Source organism: Pseudochaenichthys georgianus, chromosome 24 (genome assembly GCF_902827115.2).
Source record: "Pseudochaenichthys georgianus chromosome 24, fPseGeo1.2, whole genome shotgun sequence".
NCBI classification, from domain to species: domain Eukaryota; kingdom Metazoa; phylum Chordata; class Actinopteri; order Perciformes; family Channichthyidae; genus Pseudochaenichthys; species Pseudochaenichthys georgianus.
Genome location: NC_047526.1, coordinates 1,780,960 through 1,803,420, shown reverse-complemented (window position 1 = coordinate 1,803,420; position 22,461 = coordinate 1,780,960). Strand labels below are relative to the sequence as shown.

The following is a 22,461-nucleotide window of genomic DNA, read 5'->3' as shown; positions in this document are numbered from 1 at the left end:
CGGTGTGAGTGATGGGGGAGTATTCTGCCAGTCCACAGAGGTGGGAAGTGACATGCTGCAACTGTGAATCTATTTATCAGCAAAAACATTAGATGTCTGTTTTTATTTACTTCATTTGCAAGCACTTGTACTTTTTACTGATAAAGGTTCATTTTGATTATTTTGCTCAAATGTAATCAAACAGTATTGCCATGCTGCTCGATGTGGTACTTGTAGAATACATTTCAACTTTGTATGCAAATGGAGTGTGATCTTTAGACAAGATCAAATGTATGTGTAATGCTATCTAATGCCTCCTTTTGATATTTCTAAGTGATGCTTCACTCAAGTGGCAACACGAGGTCATGTTGCAGTTAACCTGATCAAGGCTCATGTCCACCTCGGCTCTCCTCTTTGCTGGAGCATGCAGGCAGCAGACACAGAAACCACAGTAGGTAAACATTGCGGTCCCAAAAACATCATTAATAAAACTGCTGAAAAGATCAGATGGTATGGTGAGCTGGTTCTACTGATCCAGCCTTAGTGCCCTTGCATTAAGTAGACACCCCTCCTATCCTGGCAGCTGTCAGGGGGCAAAACACCCCATACGTTCAGCCCCTTACCCCACTGCTAGCAGTATTACAACCAGAAACCTTCCTCCCAAGAACAGCATCAGTCACAAAGGACTAACAGCAGTATATGTTCATGCCTGAGCAGGTCTGTGGAGACCAGGCTCCGTCTCCAGTCTGGAATCAAGTCCTGGGGCCTCATTTATGAACGTGGCGTATGCCAATTTATAAGCAATCTTTGCGATTTATAAAAAACAAAGTTGACGGGACACTTTGACCCATCCGTAAGCACAACAACAGGAGAGATGAGAAACTGCGACACCATTGGCCGAAGGAAGAATGGAGAGAAACATGTAAAAATAATAACATAAATCTAAATATGACCTCTCATGAATCATCATGAAGAATTCATTTGCAAACATTGATAAAAGCCAATCTTAAAATGATTAAACAAATGCCCGTTTGATACTCCTGAGTGCACACAGTAACATACCTTGGAAAAATAAATAAATGCGTGCGCAGTGTTTTATAAATCAGAATATTTTTGTGAGTAAGCACTTTCTTTGTCCTACGTACGCCATCTTTACACGTGAATCCTACGCAACGTTTTATAAATGAGGCCCCTGGACTTGTGACTGGCTGGTCTTGGACTGGCTGGTCTTGGACTGGCTGGTCTTGGACTGGCTGGTCTTGGACTGGCTGGTCTTGGACTGGCTGGTCTCCGGTGTGAAGCTTAACGCCAATGAGAAGGTATTATGGACCTCTTTTACATTTCTGTTTATCATTTCTGTGTAGCATTTTGCAAATGAGGTGTAATCCAAGTTTAGAGGAGAGCAGTCACCCAGTCCTCTCCTAAACCTAACCCAGCTGTTTATCAGTCAACAATTCATCCAACATTAATAATAATAATAATTATACATGTTATTTATATATTTCCTGGTGCTCAAAGCAAAGTGTTGTCCTATCAGACACAGTACATCACACACATGTTCCCACATGCTGCTGCGGTCCGTCTCTTTAAAATCCACGCTAACAACATGCTGTGTGCCCATGAGCAGCTTTGTCTCTCCTTCCCTAGGGCGACATCATGAATAACAGACAGCTGACACATCGAGCAGCCTTCTTATGATAATAACAAACTATAAAATATACATTAAAAACATTTCATTATCTTTGTGTGTGACCAAACTATTTCAGATGGACATTAAAACATATCTTCCAACTGTCCTAACTTTGAACATCACACATCTCTTACCGGTCCCTCCACGAGTCCTCAGGGTTCCAGTGTGAGAGGAAGTGCTGACCCCCCCGAAGACAGTCATCCCCTGTCCGACGGGGGTGTTGAAGTTGTTGTAGTTGGGGATGGCGGCGCCCCCGAAGCTGGGGTAGTGCTGCGGCGTGGGGTCAGCCCCATAGCGGTAGCTCCCCCCCTGGGAGAGGCTGGTTTCTCTCTCGTCTGTCAATTTGGTTGCTTCCTTATCCTTGCATTGCACACAGCCCATTCTCTATAATCTGTAGAAAGAAAAACCATAGTGTTTGGAATAACTCAAACGCATATATAGCATGAGACTGCTGAGTTCTACAGGGCTCCCAGTGACAGCCATGAAAGGTAGAGGGACGGCACGTGGTGCCGGGCCGGACACAGCCCCAGGGACATGGCCGCCAGGTCTACCAACTGAACTACACGACGGCCGAGGGCAGTGACCATCAACTGGCGGCCCGTGGGCCAAACCTGGCATGCCAGACATTCTCATCCGGCAGCTCTAATCTCAGATGCACCCTGATCATTTAGTTTAAGTACAGTGAGCCTTTCTAAAATATATATATTATATATACAGTAAAGAGACAAACCCACCAGCATTATAGGATATACCATGACTTTGAGCCAAATACTTGTTTTTGGGCTGTATAAATAAATTGACTTGAAACAGTTGCTGATTTAGAGTACTGGCACCTTTTGTATTCCAATTCAAGCACTGGGCGTACCCTGGGACTTGGAACAAAATAGATGAATAAATGAGCACAAAACATGGCAAACACCTCCAAAGTCCCTTTGTAGACAACGTGCACGGAGAGTTTGACACAAAAATATAAAGGCAACACTTTTCTTTCATGAACTATCAAAGATCTAAGACCTTTTATATGTACACAAGAGGCCTATATCTCTCAAATATTGTTCACAAATGTGTCTAAATGTGTGATAGTGATCTCCTTTGCCGAGATAATCCATCCACCTCACAGGTGTGGCATATCAAGATGCTGATTAGACAGCATGGTTATTGCACAGGTGTGTCTTAGGCTGGCCACAATAAAAGGCCACTCTGAAACGTGCAGTTTTATCACACAGCACAATGCCACAGATGTCGCAAGTTTTGAGGGAGCGTGCAATTGGCATGCTGACCGCAGGAATGTCCACCAGAGCTGTTGCCCGTGAATTGAATGTTCATTTCTCTACCATAAGCGTCTCCAAAGGCGTGTAACCACACCAGCCCAGGACCTCCACATCCAGCATGTTCACCTCCAAGATGGTCTGAGACCAGCCACTCGGACAGCTGGACACCCGGACAGCTGAGGCAAATATCGGTTTGCATACCCAAATAATTTCTGCACAAACTGTCAGAAACCGTTTCAGGGGGAGCCCATCTGCAAGCTCGTTGTCCTCACCGGGGTCTTCTTGACCTGACTGCAGTTCGTCGTGGTAACCAACTTGTGGGCAAATGCTCACCTTCGATGGGGTCTGGCACTTTGGAGAAGTATCCTTTGCACGGTTGAATCCCGGTTTTCTCTGTACAGGGCAGATGGGCTTGTATGGCGTCATGTGAGGAGATTTCTGATGTCAACGTTGTGAATCATGTGTTCCATGGTGGCGGTGGGGTTATGGTATGGGCAGGCGTAGGTTAAGGACAACGAAAACAGCATTATATTGATGGCATTTTTAATGCACAGAGATACCGTGAGGAGATCCTGAGGCCCATTGTGGTGCCGTTCCTTCACCACCATCACCTCATGTTGCAGCTACTCTGTTCCTACAGTAGTAAATGTATTTTCAAGATAATAGTGAACATTTTAGAGTGGCCTTTTATTGTGACCAGCCTGTGCAATCAGCATGCTGATATGCCACACCTGTGAGGTGGGTGGATTATCTCGGCAAAGGAGAAGGGCTCACTATCACAGACTTAGACACATTTGTGAACAATATTTGAGATAAATAGGCCTCTTCTTGTGTACATAGAAAAAGTCTTAGATCTTTGATTTCAGCTTATGAAAAATGTGAGCAAAAACAAAAGTGTTGTCTTTACATTTTACAACTTTACAGTTCAGTGTGCTTGTCCTCACAAGAACAAGAGGGAACATGCTGAGATAGAGAAAGACAAAATCCTACATTGAAGAGCAGCTTCAAACATTTCATTTCAAACCTTTATTTATACAGATAAATCCCATTGAGATCATTGATCTCTTTTCCAAGGGAGACCTGCTCAAGTAGTTCCACATGAAACATAAAAACATAAACAGAACAACAAAAGGACATCATACAGCATCATTTACATAATTATCCACATAAACAGGTACCAATAGCTTCCGATTGACTAGCATCCAACCGAGCTTTAAAAACATTTAGTGGAACCAGATTGTTCAGTTTCCATTTAATTTGCAGACTATTCCAAGACAGAGGAGCTGCGCATCTAAAAGCTGTCTTCCCTAAGACAGTCCTAGCAGTTGGCACATTTAATAAAACCACAGCATGCGATCTCAGGCAGTAGCCACTTACAATTCTCCGTGAGATCAGGGAGCAGATATAAGATGGAAGTTTCCCTAGCATGGCTTTGTATATAAAAATGTACCAGTGACTGAGCCTCCGTACAGTTAGTGAAAGCAAACCAGCCCTTGCATACAGGGTACAGTGATGGGTTAATGCTTTACAGTTTGTCACAAATCTCAGTGCACTGTGATACGCAGCATCTAACTTGACCAGGCAATGGGCAGGTGCATTCATATAGACCAGATCCCCATAGTCCAGCACAGGTCAAAAGGTCAGTTCCTTCAGAGAGTTAACACTAAAAAACCCTTTCTATTTATAAAATCCACATCTGAGACGGCTCCCATGCTGAATCAGGATAACAGGAGGAAATGAAGCATTGTTAGAATTCATTGTTGTAATTTCCAATGATCTCCAATATTTAACATTGATCTTCAACAAACACTGAATTAATTAATTAATTAATTAATAATCACATGTTATTAGTAAAGACATTGATGAGCATTTCAAAGCTAATGCTTTCATTGATACTGTTAGAGATATATGTTGGGTACAAAGGCCTCAGGTTTATCGTTACAAGGCTAAGGAAATACCCTAGATACAAACTGGAGGTCGAGAGTGACAAAGAACAGACGCTTTACCAACTGTGGATTTAAGATTGTGGGTTCTGCAAATGTGCAGATGTGAACAAGGTGCAACATGCAGATGAGCCCCCAGCAGTGAGCCCACAGCTATCTCTGCATCATCATGATATGACTTCCAGGATGTGGTTCAAAGGCTCAGACACGTGTACGTTTGGTGTAAGGGTGTTTATTTCCATTCCACAGTAGGATGACACGCCGGATGCTCTGATAACCACTCACTTCTTCTATCCAGAGGTGAGCAGTTTTGCTGATGCAGCGCCATACTGTATGCCAAGTCGACCAGTCACAGGCTGTTTCCTGTGTTCCATCTTCACAGATGAACTTTTAGAGTCAAACGAGGCTGCAGCACTTATATTCGTTAGCATAGCTAGCTAACCAGATGCTAATAACAAAGTTATTGACTGTATGATCAGTATAACAGATGAACAGATCGCCACTGGGCTTTCAACTAAGACACAGCCACGCAGAAACTGAGGCATGTGTACGGCTCCTTATAGGTACTGCAATTTCTGAAGTGCCGGACCGGCGTTCTGGTGCTCTCCGTGAGCACTGCACCCCTGCTGTCAGACGAGACATATACCACGTGAGGCTCGTGTTGTGTTCAAGGAACCTGTCCTTGATCAGCCTTAATTATTATCATTATAACAACTAGTTAGAAGCACATACTAAATAAACAAACGAATTGACTCCCAATATTAATTGAAAATGATTTTATTGACTTAAAAATGTGTGTTTTTCTTCAAACTCAATATACCCAGTCCTTGTTGTAAAGCAGTGTTTCTCAAAGTGTGGGGCGCAGAGATGTGATAGGTTGGTCGCGAATGGACGCGATGAACGGGAGATTTAAAAAAATAATAATACTCGCGGGCGGTAGTGGACTGTTACAACCGGAGACTCGCAATGGCTGTGGACTTTCACAGCGGTGTTTGCGGCGGCAGGTGCGGTACCGGCGCAGCAGCGCTGTGAAAGTCCACGGCCCACCTATGCCAGAGCTAGCGGCCCACCAAAGGCAGCAGCCCACCAAAGGCAGCGGCCCACCGGGAAAAGTCCAGAATCTCCCGATGGCCAATCCGAGCCTGCTCACACACACACACACACACACACACACACACACACACACACACACACACACACACACACACACACACACACACACACACACACACACACACACACACACACACACACACACACACACACACACACACACACACACACACACACACACACACACACACACACACACACACACACACAACTGAAACTAAAATCATTTACAGACATATGTAAAAATCTTTCATACACACATGTGAAACACACACACACACACACACACACACACACACACACACACACACACACACACACACACACACACACACACACACACACACACACACACACACACACACACACACACACACACACACACACACACACACACACACACACACACACACACACACACACACACACACACACACACAACAGCGTTGCAGTCGGGAAGAAAAGCAATGTGGAGCGGCACCTCACCACTTCAAGGAGTTTAGGAGCTTGAAAAGGCCCACCTGTTCAAAGTGGGGAATGACAGCAAAAGTTTGAGAACCACTGCCATAACTCATGCCATACAGTAACAGTGATAAGTGTGTAGGTCACACGTTTTGCATATATTGCAAGTGTTATTTATTCAAATAGTGTCATACAAATTGGGATTCCTTTCCCTTCTTTTTTTTTTTTTAATTCAGACCGTGGTAAAGAATATATGTTTCACTCCTCTATTCAGCCCACATGAAACAAAAGGAATAGAACAACCAGACAGCAGCCCTAGAATGTTTCAGGATAAAGCTTTCACCGATCACTCGTCTCAGAGCCATTCAGACATTTAAAACTATAGAGAGGCGAAGTCCCGCCCATCTACTTCCGGTCCATGGGACCTTATTTTATGTATTTAAGTCAATGGAGAGAGAAAACGTATCTTTCAATCCCGTTTGAATTGTGCCACGAATTACACATAGATGTTTGTCAATCTTAAAAAATCATTTCCATGTCAAAAAAGTCACAGTTTGTCGTAAAACTGTTGAAATATATGACTATGAGAAATACGCAACTATGCGATCTTTTGTACTTCATGCTATCTGCACAAATGGTTGACATTGAACATAAAAAAGACCAGGCAGTTCAGAGAGAATCAAAGGAAGGCAAGCAGGCAGGCAGCTTTACATGACATTCTTCTGGACGTGTTTCATTGTGGTGATAGTGAGGGTAGCTAATACATTTGTTGACAAGACAGTAGTGACGGCCATCTTGGTGACGTGTGTTGTTCTGCGAGAACAGAGATGTAGTTCTTTGAGCGTTTCACACAAACAAATGTGTTACTTCACAGTTTTACGACACATTTTAATTTTTTTTATTTGCAAAATGATCTTTTAAATTGACAAACATCATATGTGTAATTCGTGGCACAACTCAAACGGGATCGAAAGATAATCTTTCTCTCTCCATTGACTTCAATACATAATTTTTCCGAAATAAGGTCCCATGGAGGTCCACCGGAACGAGAGGGACTTCGCCACTCTATTGTCTTCAATCTTTAATGCTATAAAGCTTTAATATTTCAATTTGACTGCTAATACAACATCAGGTTTTCAGTACTACTTGTGAAACTAATTCATCTTATACCTTACTTTTAAATATTATCATGTTTTTCTACAAAACCCTGTTTAAATTCAACAAAAGAAGTCAACGGTCACAGCTAAGCAGCTGTACAAGAACTAGCCAAATTCAGATTCTAACATCCGCTAAGAAGTAGTTTTAAGGAGAAACATGACCATAGTCAGGCACACAAAGTAGACATGAGAAAGTGAAAGGGTGAATAGTAAAAACGGTGACATGGCTGTAGACATCCACAGCACATTCAACAGCTCTCTGTTCTACCATGGATTTAACAAACTCTTAATTTCAAGACTTTACTCACATTTACGCACACATGTAACATCACACCATGACTCAGTTCTGAATGTATAGAAACGTTTGAAACATGAAGAACACACAGGAAGCAGGATGTGGCACAGAGGCTCTCACGCAGAGCATCTAAAGCACAAACAGCAGAAGAGAACAGAACGGCACTGCAATATAACCTGTCACTTCACTTCTCATACCAGTACTTCCTGTTTGAAATGACTGATTTCAGACGGATTTTGTGAGTACTCTCATTATTGGTATATCTCGATCGAGCCCATCTGCTGTGTTGTGCTGTAACCTCAACCCAAACCAAGGAGATGCAACAGGGAGATATTACATCAGGCGTGTCACCTGAAATCAAGTCTGAGAGGCAGGAGGCTTTACACCAGTGGGTCTCAAACTTTTTCTGTCATTCCCCGCTTTGAACAGGTGGGCCTTTTCAAGCCCCACCTGTTCTTCATCGCTCCAATAAAATGGTAGGCCAAGATTAAAATTGTCAAATGTATCGTTCTAGAAAATGTAAACAGCTCTATCATGGCTGCCACTTAGCAGAGGTGGGACCAAGTCATTGTTTTGCAAGTCTGAGTCAAGTCTCAAGTCTTTGCGCTCAAGTCCAAGTCAAGTCTCAAGTCAGGATGGGCAAGTTCAAGTCAAGTCCAAGTCCTAAACTTTGACAAAACGAGTCTTAAACAAGTCCTTATGTGCTTTTCACCAAATGTAATGACATCGATCAACAGAATAATACTTAATAATCAAACTGCTCTTTATTAGTCACATTCATAATTTAATAACCCATTTTAGTAGTTTTTTATATTTTAAGAGGGATCAGTAAGGTAATGCTACCGTGACGGTTTGTTTCAGAAGGAGTTTAATGGATAAGATCCCTGATGTTGAGGTAATCAGAATGTTTATTTCCACTGTGGACATCATGTTATAAGGGACCCACAATGGTTATCAAAAAAAAACCTGCTCTGAAGGTTATTTTCATTTGACAAATCCTGCACTCAGCTTTGCTTTCTCCAATATCATTGAAAAGCAGCCAGATGCTGCTTCTTTTTTCGGTTTTCGCTCATTTCTTGACTTTTTCCGACGCGCTTGCATTTAAATCCGTCTCCCCGTCGCTCTGTGTAGCTGGCCTGTACCACGAGCATCTGCCCCCCACCCTTCTTTCACATAATGGTATGATCTGTGTCCTCGCATATGATTGGCCGCATGGTGGCTCAGCAAAATAAAGTCCCGCCCCTGCCTGCATGGAGCAAGAGTTGGAGCGGCTGAAGATTCTGCTCTCCCTGACGGGAGTCTGCTCTTCTAGCGGCATCTCGCGATCGGCGTGTTGGAGACCTCTGAATTAAATGATCAAGTCACCTCAAGTCAGAAGTCAAGTCCAAGTCAAGTCCCGAGGCATTGGTGTTAAAGTCCAAGTCGAGTCGCAAGTGTTTTGTGATTGTGTCGAGTCCAAAGTCATCAAATTGGTGACTCGAGTCTGACTCGAGTCCAAGTCATGTGACTTCAGTCCACACCTCTGCCACTTAGTGACTTCAGGGTAATTTCACTCTGTTAGGAACCTTCCTGAGGGAAAAAGGACTATTCAACTGAAACCTACATGTCTGCCAACAGACAGGAAGCGGCTGCTCCTCCTCTACCTCCAGTCTCTGTAAATCAACCCCCCCCCCCATAGCAGTCACACCACTAAGGTTAAAGCAGCACTAATCCCTGCGGGCGGCTCATTAAGCTGCTGGTTTAATCCCTGGGGTCCCGAGGTTGGCCTACAGCTCTCTATCCTGCCCCATCCTCTCTCCACCATTATAATCAAAACCACGTCACAGCTTAACCTCCAACATGTGGAGCGCTGATGGAAACGGTTATTGACCAGCCACACTGCCTCGGGCAGAGGAAGCTGTTGCAACATCAAAAGTGCTCTCTTCTGGTGCCGGCACCATTTAACAGCTCTGAACCGCTTGACAACCTTCAGGCAGTAAATTGTTAAACAAGATATAATGACAAAGCCCAGCAGGAAGTTAGAGTGTTTGGGAAGTACATCAGCGATGGGAGAAGTACTCAGATTTGTTACTAGCAGCAGGCCCGGACTGGCCATCGGGAGGACCGGGAGGTTTCCCGATGGCCTGGCCTGCTAAGTGGCCTGAGGATTTTTTTGTATACGTATGTATTGTGAACGCAACGCTGCGCAAATGTGGGTCTGACTCTGCCTCACAGAGGGTGACTGGCTGTCTACATGATGTGGCCTGCCGACAGGGCCACTTTCATACAGACCATACTAATGCCCTCGATTGGTCTCTGTGTGTCAGAGCGAGCGAGAGAGAGAAAGCGCGCGCACCGGTTACGTGTATTGTTGTTGTTAGCATCTGGTGCTAGCTAGCTGCGCTAACTGATATAAGGAGCTGTTTCAACAACAAGGTGGAGGAGAGTCCTCTCCTGTCAGACTGATAACTACAGCTCAGGTGAGGTAAAGGACTCTGAGTGTTTAGATAGTTAACTTAGTCTAAGTTCTCTGTGGGTCTCAAACGGTTTGGTCACCATTTATGCATACCTGCCAACCCTACCGATTTGGGCGGTAGTCTACCGCTTTTGACATGTTTCTACCGCCTACCGACTGAGCTGGCTTTCCCTACCGATTTTCAATGTTCCCAAACTATAGCAAATAAAAATGACACTCCATAGACACTGGACTCGACTTTTGGCAGACACCGTTTGCAGCGTCTCTGTGATTGCATCATACAAACAGTCCTCTGTGTTTCTGAAAGAGAAACAACGTGCAGACCGGGGGTAACGCTGCCTTTCCTCTGCACCCCTGGGGCTGATGGGTAATCACTCCCAAATGAGTTTAAGGGAACAGAGACGAGGCATTTCAGTCCTGCAGGATTTCCCCGTTAATATCAGTGTCTCGAAAACACATGTTGGCGACTGGAAGACATCCAGTGTTTGGTCTTTTCCTGAAGCATCCTTCACCTACAGTGTCTCAACTGAAAGAGGACCACAAACACACACACCATTTTGAGATTTGGGGATATTTATCTCCCATTCGTTCACTTTTTCTAACATTTTCAACACCAAACATGTCATTAATGTCTCTGTTTAGTGAACTACAGAAATCTGAAAGCCTGTACATTATTTATATCACACTTTATCAGTAGAACAATGCAGGAAATGACTTTTTTAATGCAGTATTTTCTGATATATGGCGCAACACAAAGATATTTCACTCTGTGCAAACCTTTGACTCTAATATGTCAACAACATGAAACAAGAATATGAACCTGGCTTTATCCAATGTTCACACAGGAGTTCTACATCCTGACACATCCTTCATCTACACTGTCTCAACTGAAAGTTGCAGATTTTATTGCTCCACCTCTCACTACTCTTTTTAACCTCTCCCTCAGCACTAACACAATTCCAAATTGTGGAAGTCAGCGTATGTCCTGCCTTTGCTAAAAGGAGGGGAGGCCACCTTATTAAATAACTATAGGCCAATCTCTAAATTGTCAGTTCTGGCTAAGGTTCTTGAATGCTTAGTGAGTGAACAGGTAAAGGTGTTTTTATGTACAAATGACATCCTGTCTAAACATCAGTCAGGCTTCAGAAAGCAACACAGCACCATCACTGCCACGATGAAAGTGGTGAATGATGTGGCGAGTATTTTAGATAATAAGCAGAGTTGGCAGCTCTATTTATTGACCTTTCCAAAGCGTTTGACACCGTTGATCATCACATTTTAAAGCAGAGGCTACTCAGTATAGGCATGTCCAGCCATGCAGTGGGTGGTTTGTGAACTACCTCTCTGAAAGGTCCCAATGTGTTCATTTTGATGGGCTGTCTTCTGAGTGGTTGAACATTGCTAATGGTGTTCCTCAAGGTTCTGTTTTAGGTCCACTTTTATTCTCTATCTAAATCAACAGTTTAGGTGAAAATGTGGATGAAGCTACTTTACATTTGTATGCGGACGATACTGTGATGTATTGTGCAGGTCCCACCATTAAGGAGGCTGGTGTTAAATTACAGGCTGTTTTTAACACTATTCAGACTCAGCTCTCTGAACTAAAGCTTCTTTTAAATGTGGATAAAACCAAGGTAATGCTCTTTTCTAAAGCTAAAAAGACACCAGAGCCTGTTTTAGATATTGTAACTACGCAAGGAATAACACTTGAAGTGGTTACCTGTTACAAATACCTTGGTATCTGGCTTGATGATTGTCTCACTTTTAAACTTAAAAAGCTGAGTGTTAGGCTAGGTTTCTTCTACAGGAACAAGTCCTGTTTCTCGCTTGAGGCCAGGAAAAGACTAGTCACTGTGACCTTTTGACCTGTGCTGGACTATGGGGATCTGGTCTATATGAATGCACCTGCCAATTGCCTGGTCAAGTTAGATGCTGCGTATCACAGCGCACTGAGATTTGTGACAAACTGTAAAGCATTAACCCATCACTGTACCCTGTATGCAAGGGCTGGTTTGCCTTCACTAACTGTACGGAGGCTCAGTCAGGTCTCCCTTGAAAAAGAGATCAATGATCTCAATGGGATTTATCTGTATAAATAAAGGTTTGAAATGAAATGAAATGAAAATGGACCAGAAACACATTACAAATATAATAAAATGTGGAGACTTTGGGATATTTGTCTCCCATTCTTTTACTTTTCGGGCATTTTACAGACCAGACATGTCGTTGATGTCACTGTTTACCAAACTACCACTTTTTCTGAAAAATGCATAAAATGATGCAATATATGTTTAATGCATGGTTTATACCTGTAATTACTGGGGTTCCATTTACATTACATTACACGGAGGAGCGGAGTGGTGTGGTGTTCTTCTGATTACCTCATTTGGGTGTGCACATTTGCCGCGCGGCACGCAAACCTACCTCTTTTGGATTTGGAAAGGTTGGCATGTACGTTTATGTAAACACATATTTCCATTTGAGGGGGGAGTGATTAGTAAAATATGCATGAATAATACAAATAAAATGTTAACTAGGTGAAAAAAGGTAAGATAAACTTTAAAAACTAGTTGAGAGCTAAAACTAGTCTTTGCTGCCTCAAAGAGGAGCAGGGGGAGAGGGGGGAGACAGGAGAGGCTGGTTCAGGAGCACAGACACACTCACAACTATAAATGAACCAAAAACAAATAAATAAACAAGTTTCAATGTTTTTTCATATTGGATATGGTATGTTATTGGTTATGGCCATGTTTTTATGATTTTATGATTATTTAAATGTATACAGTTCTGTTTCATATGGGTGTAGTCTCTTTATTTCCCCCTCAAAGTGCACCAGATTGATGCATTTAAGTCCAACATTTAAAAAAAAAATCTTACCGGGGGAGCATGCCCCCGGACCCCCCTAGAGGATTTGAGGTCCACCCCCACTTAAAATATGTTCACATGAATAGGTTCCTAAATAGATTTGCACATTTTATTTAAATAGTAACCCATCTCCATATGTTTATTTTTTGGTAGTAGATTTAAACTAGAGGGCTGTCACTACGGGCAGCAACGCTGTAAATATTGACAAATAAATCCAGCAAAATGGCACAAAAAACTGGTAGTGGCCTGGCTGGGTGTATAATTCCCGGCCTGACTTATTGTCCCAGTCCGGCCCTGACTAGCAGCACTACTACAAGTACAACTTGTTATAGATAATGTTCTATTTCATAATGGTATATATATATATATATATTGAGTTACTGGGTTAGTATTATGATTCATGTGGTTTTATCACAACTGATAAATTTAGCTAATTTGAATAACTTGATATACTGCTGCTGGATATCTTAAACTATAAATATATGTCAACGTTTATTTAATAATTGATTTAGATTGTGTATTAGCTAATAATCGAATCCTAAAAAGTAACTAGTAATCAAAGCTGTGACATAAAAGTAGTTGAGTAAAAAGAAAAATATCGGCTTCTAAAATGTAGTGGAGTAGAAGTATATAGTTACATAACCTGAGAAGACTAAGATAAAGTACCTCAAAATTGTTCATAAGTACAATACTTGAGCAAATGTCCTTTGTTTACTATTCACCACTGCAGTCCTCAGGATGACTTGAAGGAGCTGAGCCTCTGTGCAGCAGGGCTGATGGTGTTTCTGCCCCACAGGGTTTCTATGCAGGTCAAGATTAGAAATGTTTCTGTGCCTCGGCCAAGTGAAGCACGCCATTGTTAGCCATTGTTTCATCTCACAGCCCCGGTGACAATATACCTGTCACAGCTCCCAGGGCAGTACGTCTAAAGTCATTGAAGAGCTACAGCTACTGTTGTTGCAGCCTTTGGATTCCCAACCCCTGCCTGATCAAGCAAGCCAATACAAGTCTGTGTTCGTTCTCCTCTCCCAGCCACATGGTGGCCTCTAAACTTCATGTGCATGCATATAGTCGCCAGGCTCACTTAGACGCTTCTATTTCTGACGATGCATTTCTACTATGTTAGTAACACACAGTAGAGACTAACAGGAAAGACAAGGCAACAGATGAGGGGGTGAAGTGAGAAATCTTATTTTAAGTTTCCTACGCAGATCCTGGCCTCTTATCTGATGTTAGATGGGAGGGTGGTGTACGGGAGAGAAGAGGAAACATCATGAGATCATTGGTGGGTTAAGACCAATCGGAACAGGTGGTCATGTTCCTATCCAACCCTCTTGATGTTGATTCTTGAGAGCGGTGAGGAGGGCATCATGGCACACAAACTAACCTCACCCATAACTCTTACTGCACAAGCCCGTCCTGTCTACTTACATGCTAATGGAAAACCAACCTGCATGGTGGGCCCTTGTGCAGCTCGGGTGCATATGTGTATTGTGGGAAATGACTCTCACACTGCTGTACATTCTTGCATGATGATGCTCTGATATAGAAAAAGCAACTTTACTAAGTTTCCACTGACAGTCAAATCAATAGAGCCGAATACAAGGCAGCCACCACAAACTGTGAGCAAGGCGTGTGACCTGTTTGCAGCTTTATTGCACAAGAGTGCACAGTCTGCAGTACTACAGACAGACGAACATTAAAAGAAAGTTCTTATAAGTAAAACAGATATGGGCTGTTCAGAATATCCTTTGTTGTGCTTTGAAGGTTCAGGGTAACATGTGAAGGTGTCCCAGGCTTTGACCTGGAGCACCTGTTAGTGCAGGTCTCATGAAGTGTGCATGAAATGAAGAGTGCATACCAAGCACAGAGAGCCGACACACAGCACATCCTGTGGGAGCTCTTTAGTTCACATGCTACACAGATCACTTCATTAGGCGGACAGAATAGCTCGGGAAGAAAAATGCCACCAGATGTGTGAATATAATGAAGTGAAGCTTAGCTAGGTCATCAGCAGCAGCACTGTCTGCGTGTCCTTAGCATCAGCACTCACAGTCAGCTGCACTGGCCCAGTCATTACGGTGGAGGCAGCCGGATGGGAGGAGGAGAGCAAGTATGGGTGTGTCTCATGGCTGCAGACCAGTGTAGGAATGAATATCAATGTCTATGCTAATATGAGGATACTTACAGCTGTGCCGTTTACATCTCTTCCTAAAACTGTCAGAGAGACAGAGAGATTCTGAATCATGAAAACATGATTGGAATGAATGACTCGTGTTCTGTTTCTCACTGGCCTCCCACCCGGCAGAGAGCATATACTGTGGCCTTCTTCCACGTCATGGACACCTCACAAGCTGAAGAATAGGCTCAGTCACACGCAATCTGTACAATGAGGCCTCTCTGCCGGCTCTATCTGTGGCGACACATGCAAGTGCACCATGGGAAACTGGAGCACACATAGTAAAGGGGCGATGCCTGAGCCTGCATGATGAACACATGTGCTCTGAGTATGGGATGCTCAGCTGACTTGGGAGAATCCCTGGTACAGCTTGCCTCCACTCACCCGTTGATGCATTCCATCAAGAACTCCTGCTCTCCATTGATAGCTGTCTGCCAGTGGCCTGTCTTTAGGTGTCAACAATGAGCCTCCCGTGTCAGCCGGCTGGGGGTATTATGAAGGCTCTGGGCTCAGAAAGCTACCGAGTGCCTCTGCCAGACATGGACACCCCCTTGGCTTCAGAATAAGGTGCATCAAGCACTGGGTTTATGATTCAGCGGCACTTCCCAACTCAATGATGACGGGCTCGCTGCGAGCTGTTTACGTTTGCGGAGGGGTGACATCACTCACTCTTCAGGACCCTGCTGGTATAACACATGTCTGAGTGTACTTTTACTGCTGTATTTCCACATGTCCCTCCTGCCTGTCGAGTGATGCAGTGATGATGTGTAGGCCGACCCGGAAGTGAGCATAGCAGCGGCATGTTTTGTTCACGGGATATTCTCCCTAACACCTCTATGATTTTTGAAGCATAATTCCAATCTACATGAGTACAAAGCTACAAAGGAACTACATTGCATGGCTGCACCGCTAAGCTAAAGGCTGCTAATGTTTGGCGTGATGACTTCAAGTAGTCTCATTGAGACACTTGTTAGCAGCCACATCTTTTGAGAAAGATAAAAGCTTTGGAAATTCACCAGTCGGGTGGTGCAGTGCATAATGAATCTGTTGTGCTCATCTAAGAAAAGACAAACTGTTCTTTGACTCAGGGACACTGTGAAAAGACCAGAGTGAGTTATGTGATATCAGTGCCATCCCGCTCACACTGCATTAGCAATCAAATGTCATCTGCTGCAATATGTATGGATAAGAGAAGGACAATAGTGATGGGGGGGCATGGGAAATCACATCGTGGCAAGGCTTCACAGTGAACTGGCTGACCTCACATTAACCCCTGCAGGGACCTTACCTTTTTGCGGCTGAAAGTACTGTTACCATGACAGCACGAACGCACACACATTCAAATCCCATTTGAGAAAAGCGAGATGTGTGGCAGGTGAAATGTATCAATTATCAGTCCTGTGAATGTCTTGTGATATCCTTGATCCCGATGTGATTTTAAACCGCTTTTAATCTATATTGGTGGGCGACTAGTGTGACTAGTATTTATTTATGAATATTGTTAAATAAAACAAAACCACGAGTCTTATCCTGAATGCATGAGCGTTGGCAGCTCTGATTTACATGCACCTGTGCACTTAGAATCACGTGGTACACTTACATAAGTTATTTCAAACCCTGCAAGAGTTTCATTTGATGAGGGAATACATGTAGGAAGCACGGCCCATGCTGAGGCACCAGGTGTGTGTGAGAGCAGCAGCCTCGAGTGGTTTAGTGTGTCTGTGCTCCTCTATCCTCGTGACGCCCATGCACTTCAGACAAGGGAAGTCCTTCAGCATGTTGTCCATCTGCTGCCAGTGGTTACATGACGTTGTTGTAGCAGCCCAGCTAGCAGGGAACTTTGGCTAACGTTACCTCCAGGTTCTAATAATGTTTTAAAGGAAACGTTCCTCTGATGTTCAAAGAACCTTTTGAGGATGTTTATTATTTCAAATAATGTTCCTATAAGGTTTAAGGTTAACTAAGACATAACGTTTGAACTGCAACACTCAGAGGACGTTATTGAGGCCAGATGCTCATCCAACAGTTAGAACCTACGAGACACAGCCTTTATAGTCAGAAACAAGTGTGATTATTTCTGATACTTTACACACGATATTATGAATACTGAGGGCCGACATACCTTAGTGTGACTAGGTGCATGTGAGTGAATATTGGCGTGCATATTCGTTTGTATACGTCCTATTCATTGTCTCAATGCGCTCAAACATCTTAAGAAAGTTATCACCGAATACTTTAAGAATGTTTTTAGAGAACGTTATCCCACCTTTCAGAAGAACGTTCTGGGAACCAAAAGAAAACTTCCCGCTGAAAACATTCCTAGACCATTGAATGGTAACATTCTCAGAATGCTTTTAGAAGCAAACATTTCCAGCTGGGGGAGCATGATGCATAACGTGTCTGTGCTCCTCTATCCTAGTGACGCCCATGCACTTCCAGCATGATGCATAACGTGTCTGTGCTCCTCTATCCTAGTGACGCCCATGCACTTCCAGCATGATGCATAACGTGTCTGTGCTCCTCTATCCTAGTGACGCCCATGCACTTCCAGCATGATGCATAACGTGTCTGTGCTCCTCTATCCTAGTGACGCCCATGCACTTCCAGCATGATGCATAACGTGTCTGTGCTCCTCTATCCTAGTGACGCCCATGCACTTCCAGCATGATGCATAACGTGTCTGTGCTCCTCTATCCTAGTGACGCCCATGCACTTCCAGCATGATGCATAACGTGTCTGTGCTCCTCTATCCTAGTGACGCCCATGCACTTCCAGCATGATGCATAACGTGTCGGGGTGCGTGTGTGAGGGAGAGCCGTACCTCGGGTTCTCAGCGTATCAGGATTTCTATTTCCTCCTCATTGCTTTGTGTGCCGCCAGAACAGAGGCCTGCAGGGACACAGAGGTGCTTCATTATTCATCTTCCCATTCAATCAACTTCAAGATCGAGTGCATGAGCCAGTCGTCATTCACACTTCTTGGGAAAATAGGTCTTAGAAATGTAATAAATATAATTATTTGTGAGAACAAAACGGGGAACACTTCTTGTACGCCCATAACACGGTGAAAACATGGAGACTGACAAACACACGTTGTACTGTGGAAAGAATGACCCCTAACACTTCTCATCTCTCCCGACTGACGCAGACACATGTCTTTGTGTCTCTAATATTTCAAAAAGTACACATCAGGTTGCCGCCAGCTTGAATCAAAGCCTGCGTGATGGGCCCTTTTACTCCACTGCAGGTTTGTTGGGGCATCACAAGTAGTAGTACGTTTTCTTATTGCCATACGGTAAAGGACTTAAACAAATCATCTTCATATTTCATGCAATCATTGTTGTTATACGCACATTGTGTGCTTTACGTGCACACAGACTGAAATGTGTCCGAGCTGCAAAACAAAGGCAGCTGTCAAATGAATGTAGAACAGTTCGTGTACAACAGTCCGTCTTTCCAGCGTAGTTATAGGTAGACCTTCATATATCCACTAAGAAAAAGTCTTGAGAAAAAGGTGTCTCTGCAGAATGAGTGCGGTAACCCCTGCTGCTGCCAGCAGCTCTGTGACTGACAGCAGAATGTCACAATTGAGTCATTGTGTGGCGGGGGGGTGGCCGGGGTTAACTGCATGGCGCGCCTCCGAACTGCCCTTTATTTACAAAGGACACGCTGTCACCGCTGCCAAATATGTTGGAACGCATTAGTTGCTGATTTGACTTTAGAGCTCAGCCCCACTAATCTAATTGAATCTGTCTGTGCAGCTTCACTGACTGCTGCAGCTCAGAGTGCGTCTCACTGTGATGCAATGGTGTGGTGTGCAGCAGCAGCAGCAGCGGCGGCGGCAGCAGCGGCGGCGGCAGCAGCAGCGGCGGCGGCGGCAGCGGCGGCGGCGGCGGCGGCGGCGGCGGCGGCGGCAGCGGCGGCGGCAGCGGCAGCGGCAGCAGCAGCGGCGGCGGCAGCGGCAGCTGCAGCAGCGCATGGTTTGTGTACGTGCAGCAACATCCTCATTTCCAGTTATTGGTTTGAATGAGGCCAACAGACACAATATGGTTTCGTTGATCAAATTGAACTGATTTTAAAATCACAAGATCAACACATCTACAACCTAATATACATTATTGTGTATTCTTGTATTCGAGTATTCTTAAAGTCAATGGTTATTAACTGTAACAGCAAATGTCTTCTAGAAAAACGCAGACACACAATCACGGAGGCCCTGCAGACACAAAGTGTTACTATTTTGGCTTTTCTGTATCTATAAAAAATATTGGAATAAACAAGACAAAAAAGAAGAAGAGGCAGAGGACACGAGAAAGGAAATGAAGCAAGGTAACGAGGACAACAGCATAAGGAGAGATCGGCTCTCACACTTCCCAGATAAGTCTGAGCCGTCACATTTCTGAATGTTACTCCTGTGTACACACACACAATTATTCAGCACTTTGGAAAGTTAAAACAACCTTTACTTCAGTGTGATGATATCCAGTATTACTTAAACCAGGAACAGCACTGCTTTTTACTGGCAGCTTACAGCCTGTGTATTTTGGGATCTGAGCAGAACAGTGAGGCTGCCAAGTTGAAAGACTGGAGCTGACCTCAGTGCGAGTGAAACCTGTGATTTCATTCTTCTTTAGCAGCAGAACATTGCCATTTGGCTGCTGCACATGTCTGCGTCCACTCTGTGGCCTGCTCCCTCTACTCGCTCTCTGTCGCCCCATGCAGCCATGGCGACGGGCTTCCAGCAGGCATTGCTGTGAAGTTGAGGAGCCCCTGGCCCTGGAGGGACGGCTGACTCTCTGTTTCCAACAGCAGCCCCCTCTAATAAAACATAGTGGCACTGAGGCTGCGGAGGAAGTGGTGACGGGGAGCTCCACGGGCTGCTGAGCCGCCAACACACAAGACAGGAAGTCAAACACTGCACATCCTGTCCCGCACAGCCAGAGTTAATGCAGACAAAAGTCAGGCTTTGTGTTTCTTTTTATTTCAATTTCTATTACCCCTTCAGTGAGTCACTACCACTCAAAGTCAATGCAGCAAACATATTGTCTTTTTTAATCCAGCCATTCTTCTTCCTGTCAAAGACGCAAATGACCCATTACTTTACATTACAGTTAATTGAGTGATTATAGCAGCAGAGAAGAGCAGCGGGCTGCAGAGGTCTGTCAGATGGCTTCTTTCTGACGCCTAACATTCACACAGTTCAGTCAAGGCTGATATAACTTGAGGAGATGTATCTGACTTCGCACTGCTTCCTATGGAGACACTAAAGGCTTTCAACTATTTGTTTCCAATAAGTTGAGGATTTTAGATCATTCTTTTACAACACAGAGTCGACAACAAAATGAAGCTGTAGATAAGTCCACTATTCTACACTAGAAAACACATGTCAACACAAAACGGGAGAAACTGCATAGTGTGGTGAATTTTGCAAGGAGAAATACTATTCTTGAGCAAATGATTAGGGCCGGGACTTTAACGCGTTAATTAAGATTAATTAATTACACAAAAATTAACGCATTTTAATCGCACAGCGGAACGTTTCTCACTGGATGAGTTTCAGGCGTACCGATTATACTGGAGCACCAACTAACGTTCATGACTTCAGCATGGGACTTCAAACAACAACAAACCACGGTGAACAATAGTCAAACATGAACGAACAAGCTGATGAGACCGCTTTGGTCGGCCCCGTGGATGGGACATTTTGTTTTAAAAAACGGACAGATGGAAGCGTTGATAAGAGCACGGTTCTGTGCAAATTATGCAAAAAAGAATGTGCATATCACCGCAGCACATCAAGCCTAAAGTATCACCTAAATGCAAAGCATGTAGCAGCTAGCGTGGACGTTAGCCCGACTCCGAGTGCAAGGAACCACACCCTGACCCAACCCACACTCAACCAGATGACTGGTTTCAGGGCCAGGATAAGTAGGTCCACGTCTGAGAGAATAACCAACTCCCTGGCTCACTGGATTGGGCTCGACTGTAGACCACTTGGAGTCACATCCATGTGAAAATTGCTTCTCACTGTTCTCAGGTCAAATATGTATATTTGATTAAAAATGCGATTAATTTCGATTAATTAATTACAAAGCCTCTAATTAATTAGATTAATTTTTTTAATCGAGTCCCGGCTCTAGATTAAACTATACATTTACAAAGAAAAAAGAGAACCTGATAAAATGTATGAACTTGGAATAAAAAATATGAAAGGGTTAAGGGACCTCCTGATAGAAGATGAGTCCGACATATCCGCAGAATTTTGTCGGCGATGCACAATCCCTCACTGCATTCCCACCTTTTGACAAAGCCATAGCATTGGGGGCCTCGGCAGAGCCAGGCTGGGATATGAACCCAAGGCAAGGGGCGCTCAGACACACCACGCCTTGTTCAGTTTAACACAATATTGCCCTTAGCCCGCAATTCTGGTTCATTTAAGGCCCCTCTCTGGGGTAAGTAGGGCACTTTGCCTTTTCAATATTTAGCATTTGCTGTATTTGCAAAGCTCACAGCTCCAGGCCGGAGCCGTTACATGTATTCAGTCCAACCCTGCAGACAGCGGGGGGTTCAGCAGGGGTAACACTATTCAGATGCCTGAAACATTGTCATGTTCATGGTTCATGGTTAAGATATGACATGCTAAAACACTAATTTAACCACAATATTACAGCCCCAGGAGCCCTGGCTGGTTAGAGAGGTGAGGATAAAATTCCCCCCCCCCCCACCCTCTGCTGCTCCAGGCATCGGATCATCTAAGGGACACCCTGAAGGAGAGGCTGATTCAATCTGCTGTTACTGTTGATGGCTCTTTACACTGCATTATTTGTATTTATCATCATGTAAAAAGGTGTCATTGACACTGGGGGGACCACTTTTTGAATACCCTACCTTTAAATTACACTTTTCTTTTATTCAGCCCAATGTCACATATTACCAGGGGCGGCCGCCCATAGGGGCGCTAGGGGCGCCGCCCCCCTCTTCCCACGTTTGATTGTCATTAAAAATTCAAAATAAATATATATATTTTTATTTTTAATGAACAAGGTAAATATG

The 22,461-nt window shown here is 43.9% G+C and overlaps 1 protein-coding gene across 5 annotated transcripts in view; it reads right to left on the bottom strand.

Moving 5' to 3' along the window:
- Positions 1-22,461, bottom strand: part of fynb (FYN proto-oncogene, Src family tyrosine kinase b) — an 83,734-nt gene that overhangs the window by 40,047 nt on the left and 21,226 nt on the right. For 4 of the 5 annotated variants that reach the window (XM_071201874.1, XM_034075695.2, XM_034075692.2 and 1 more), the window contains 2 exons: positions 18,231-18,298; positions 1,804-2,060 (listed from right to left, as the gene is read on the bottom strand). In XM_071201874.1, the coding sequence (XP_071057975.1) occupies positions 1,804-2,050 (247 nt within the window). In that variant the 5' untranslated portion in view covers positions 2,051-2,060; positions 18,231-18,298. The remainder of the gene's footprint in view (positions 1-1,803; positions 2,061-18,230; positions 18,299-22,461) is intronic. The other variant, XM_034075693.2, reaches the window with a different exon arrangement.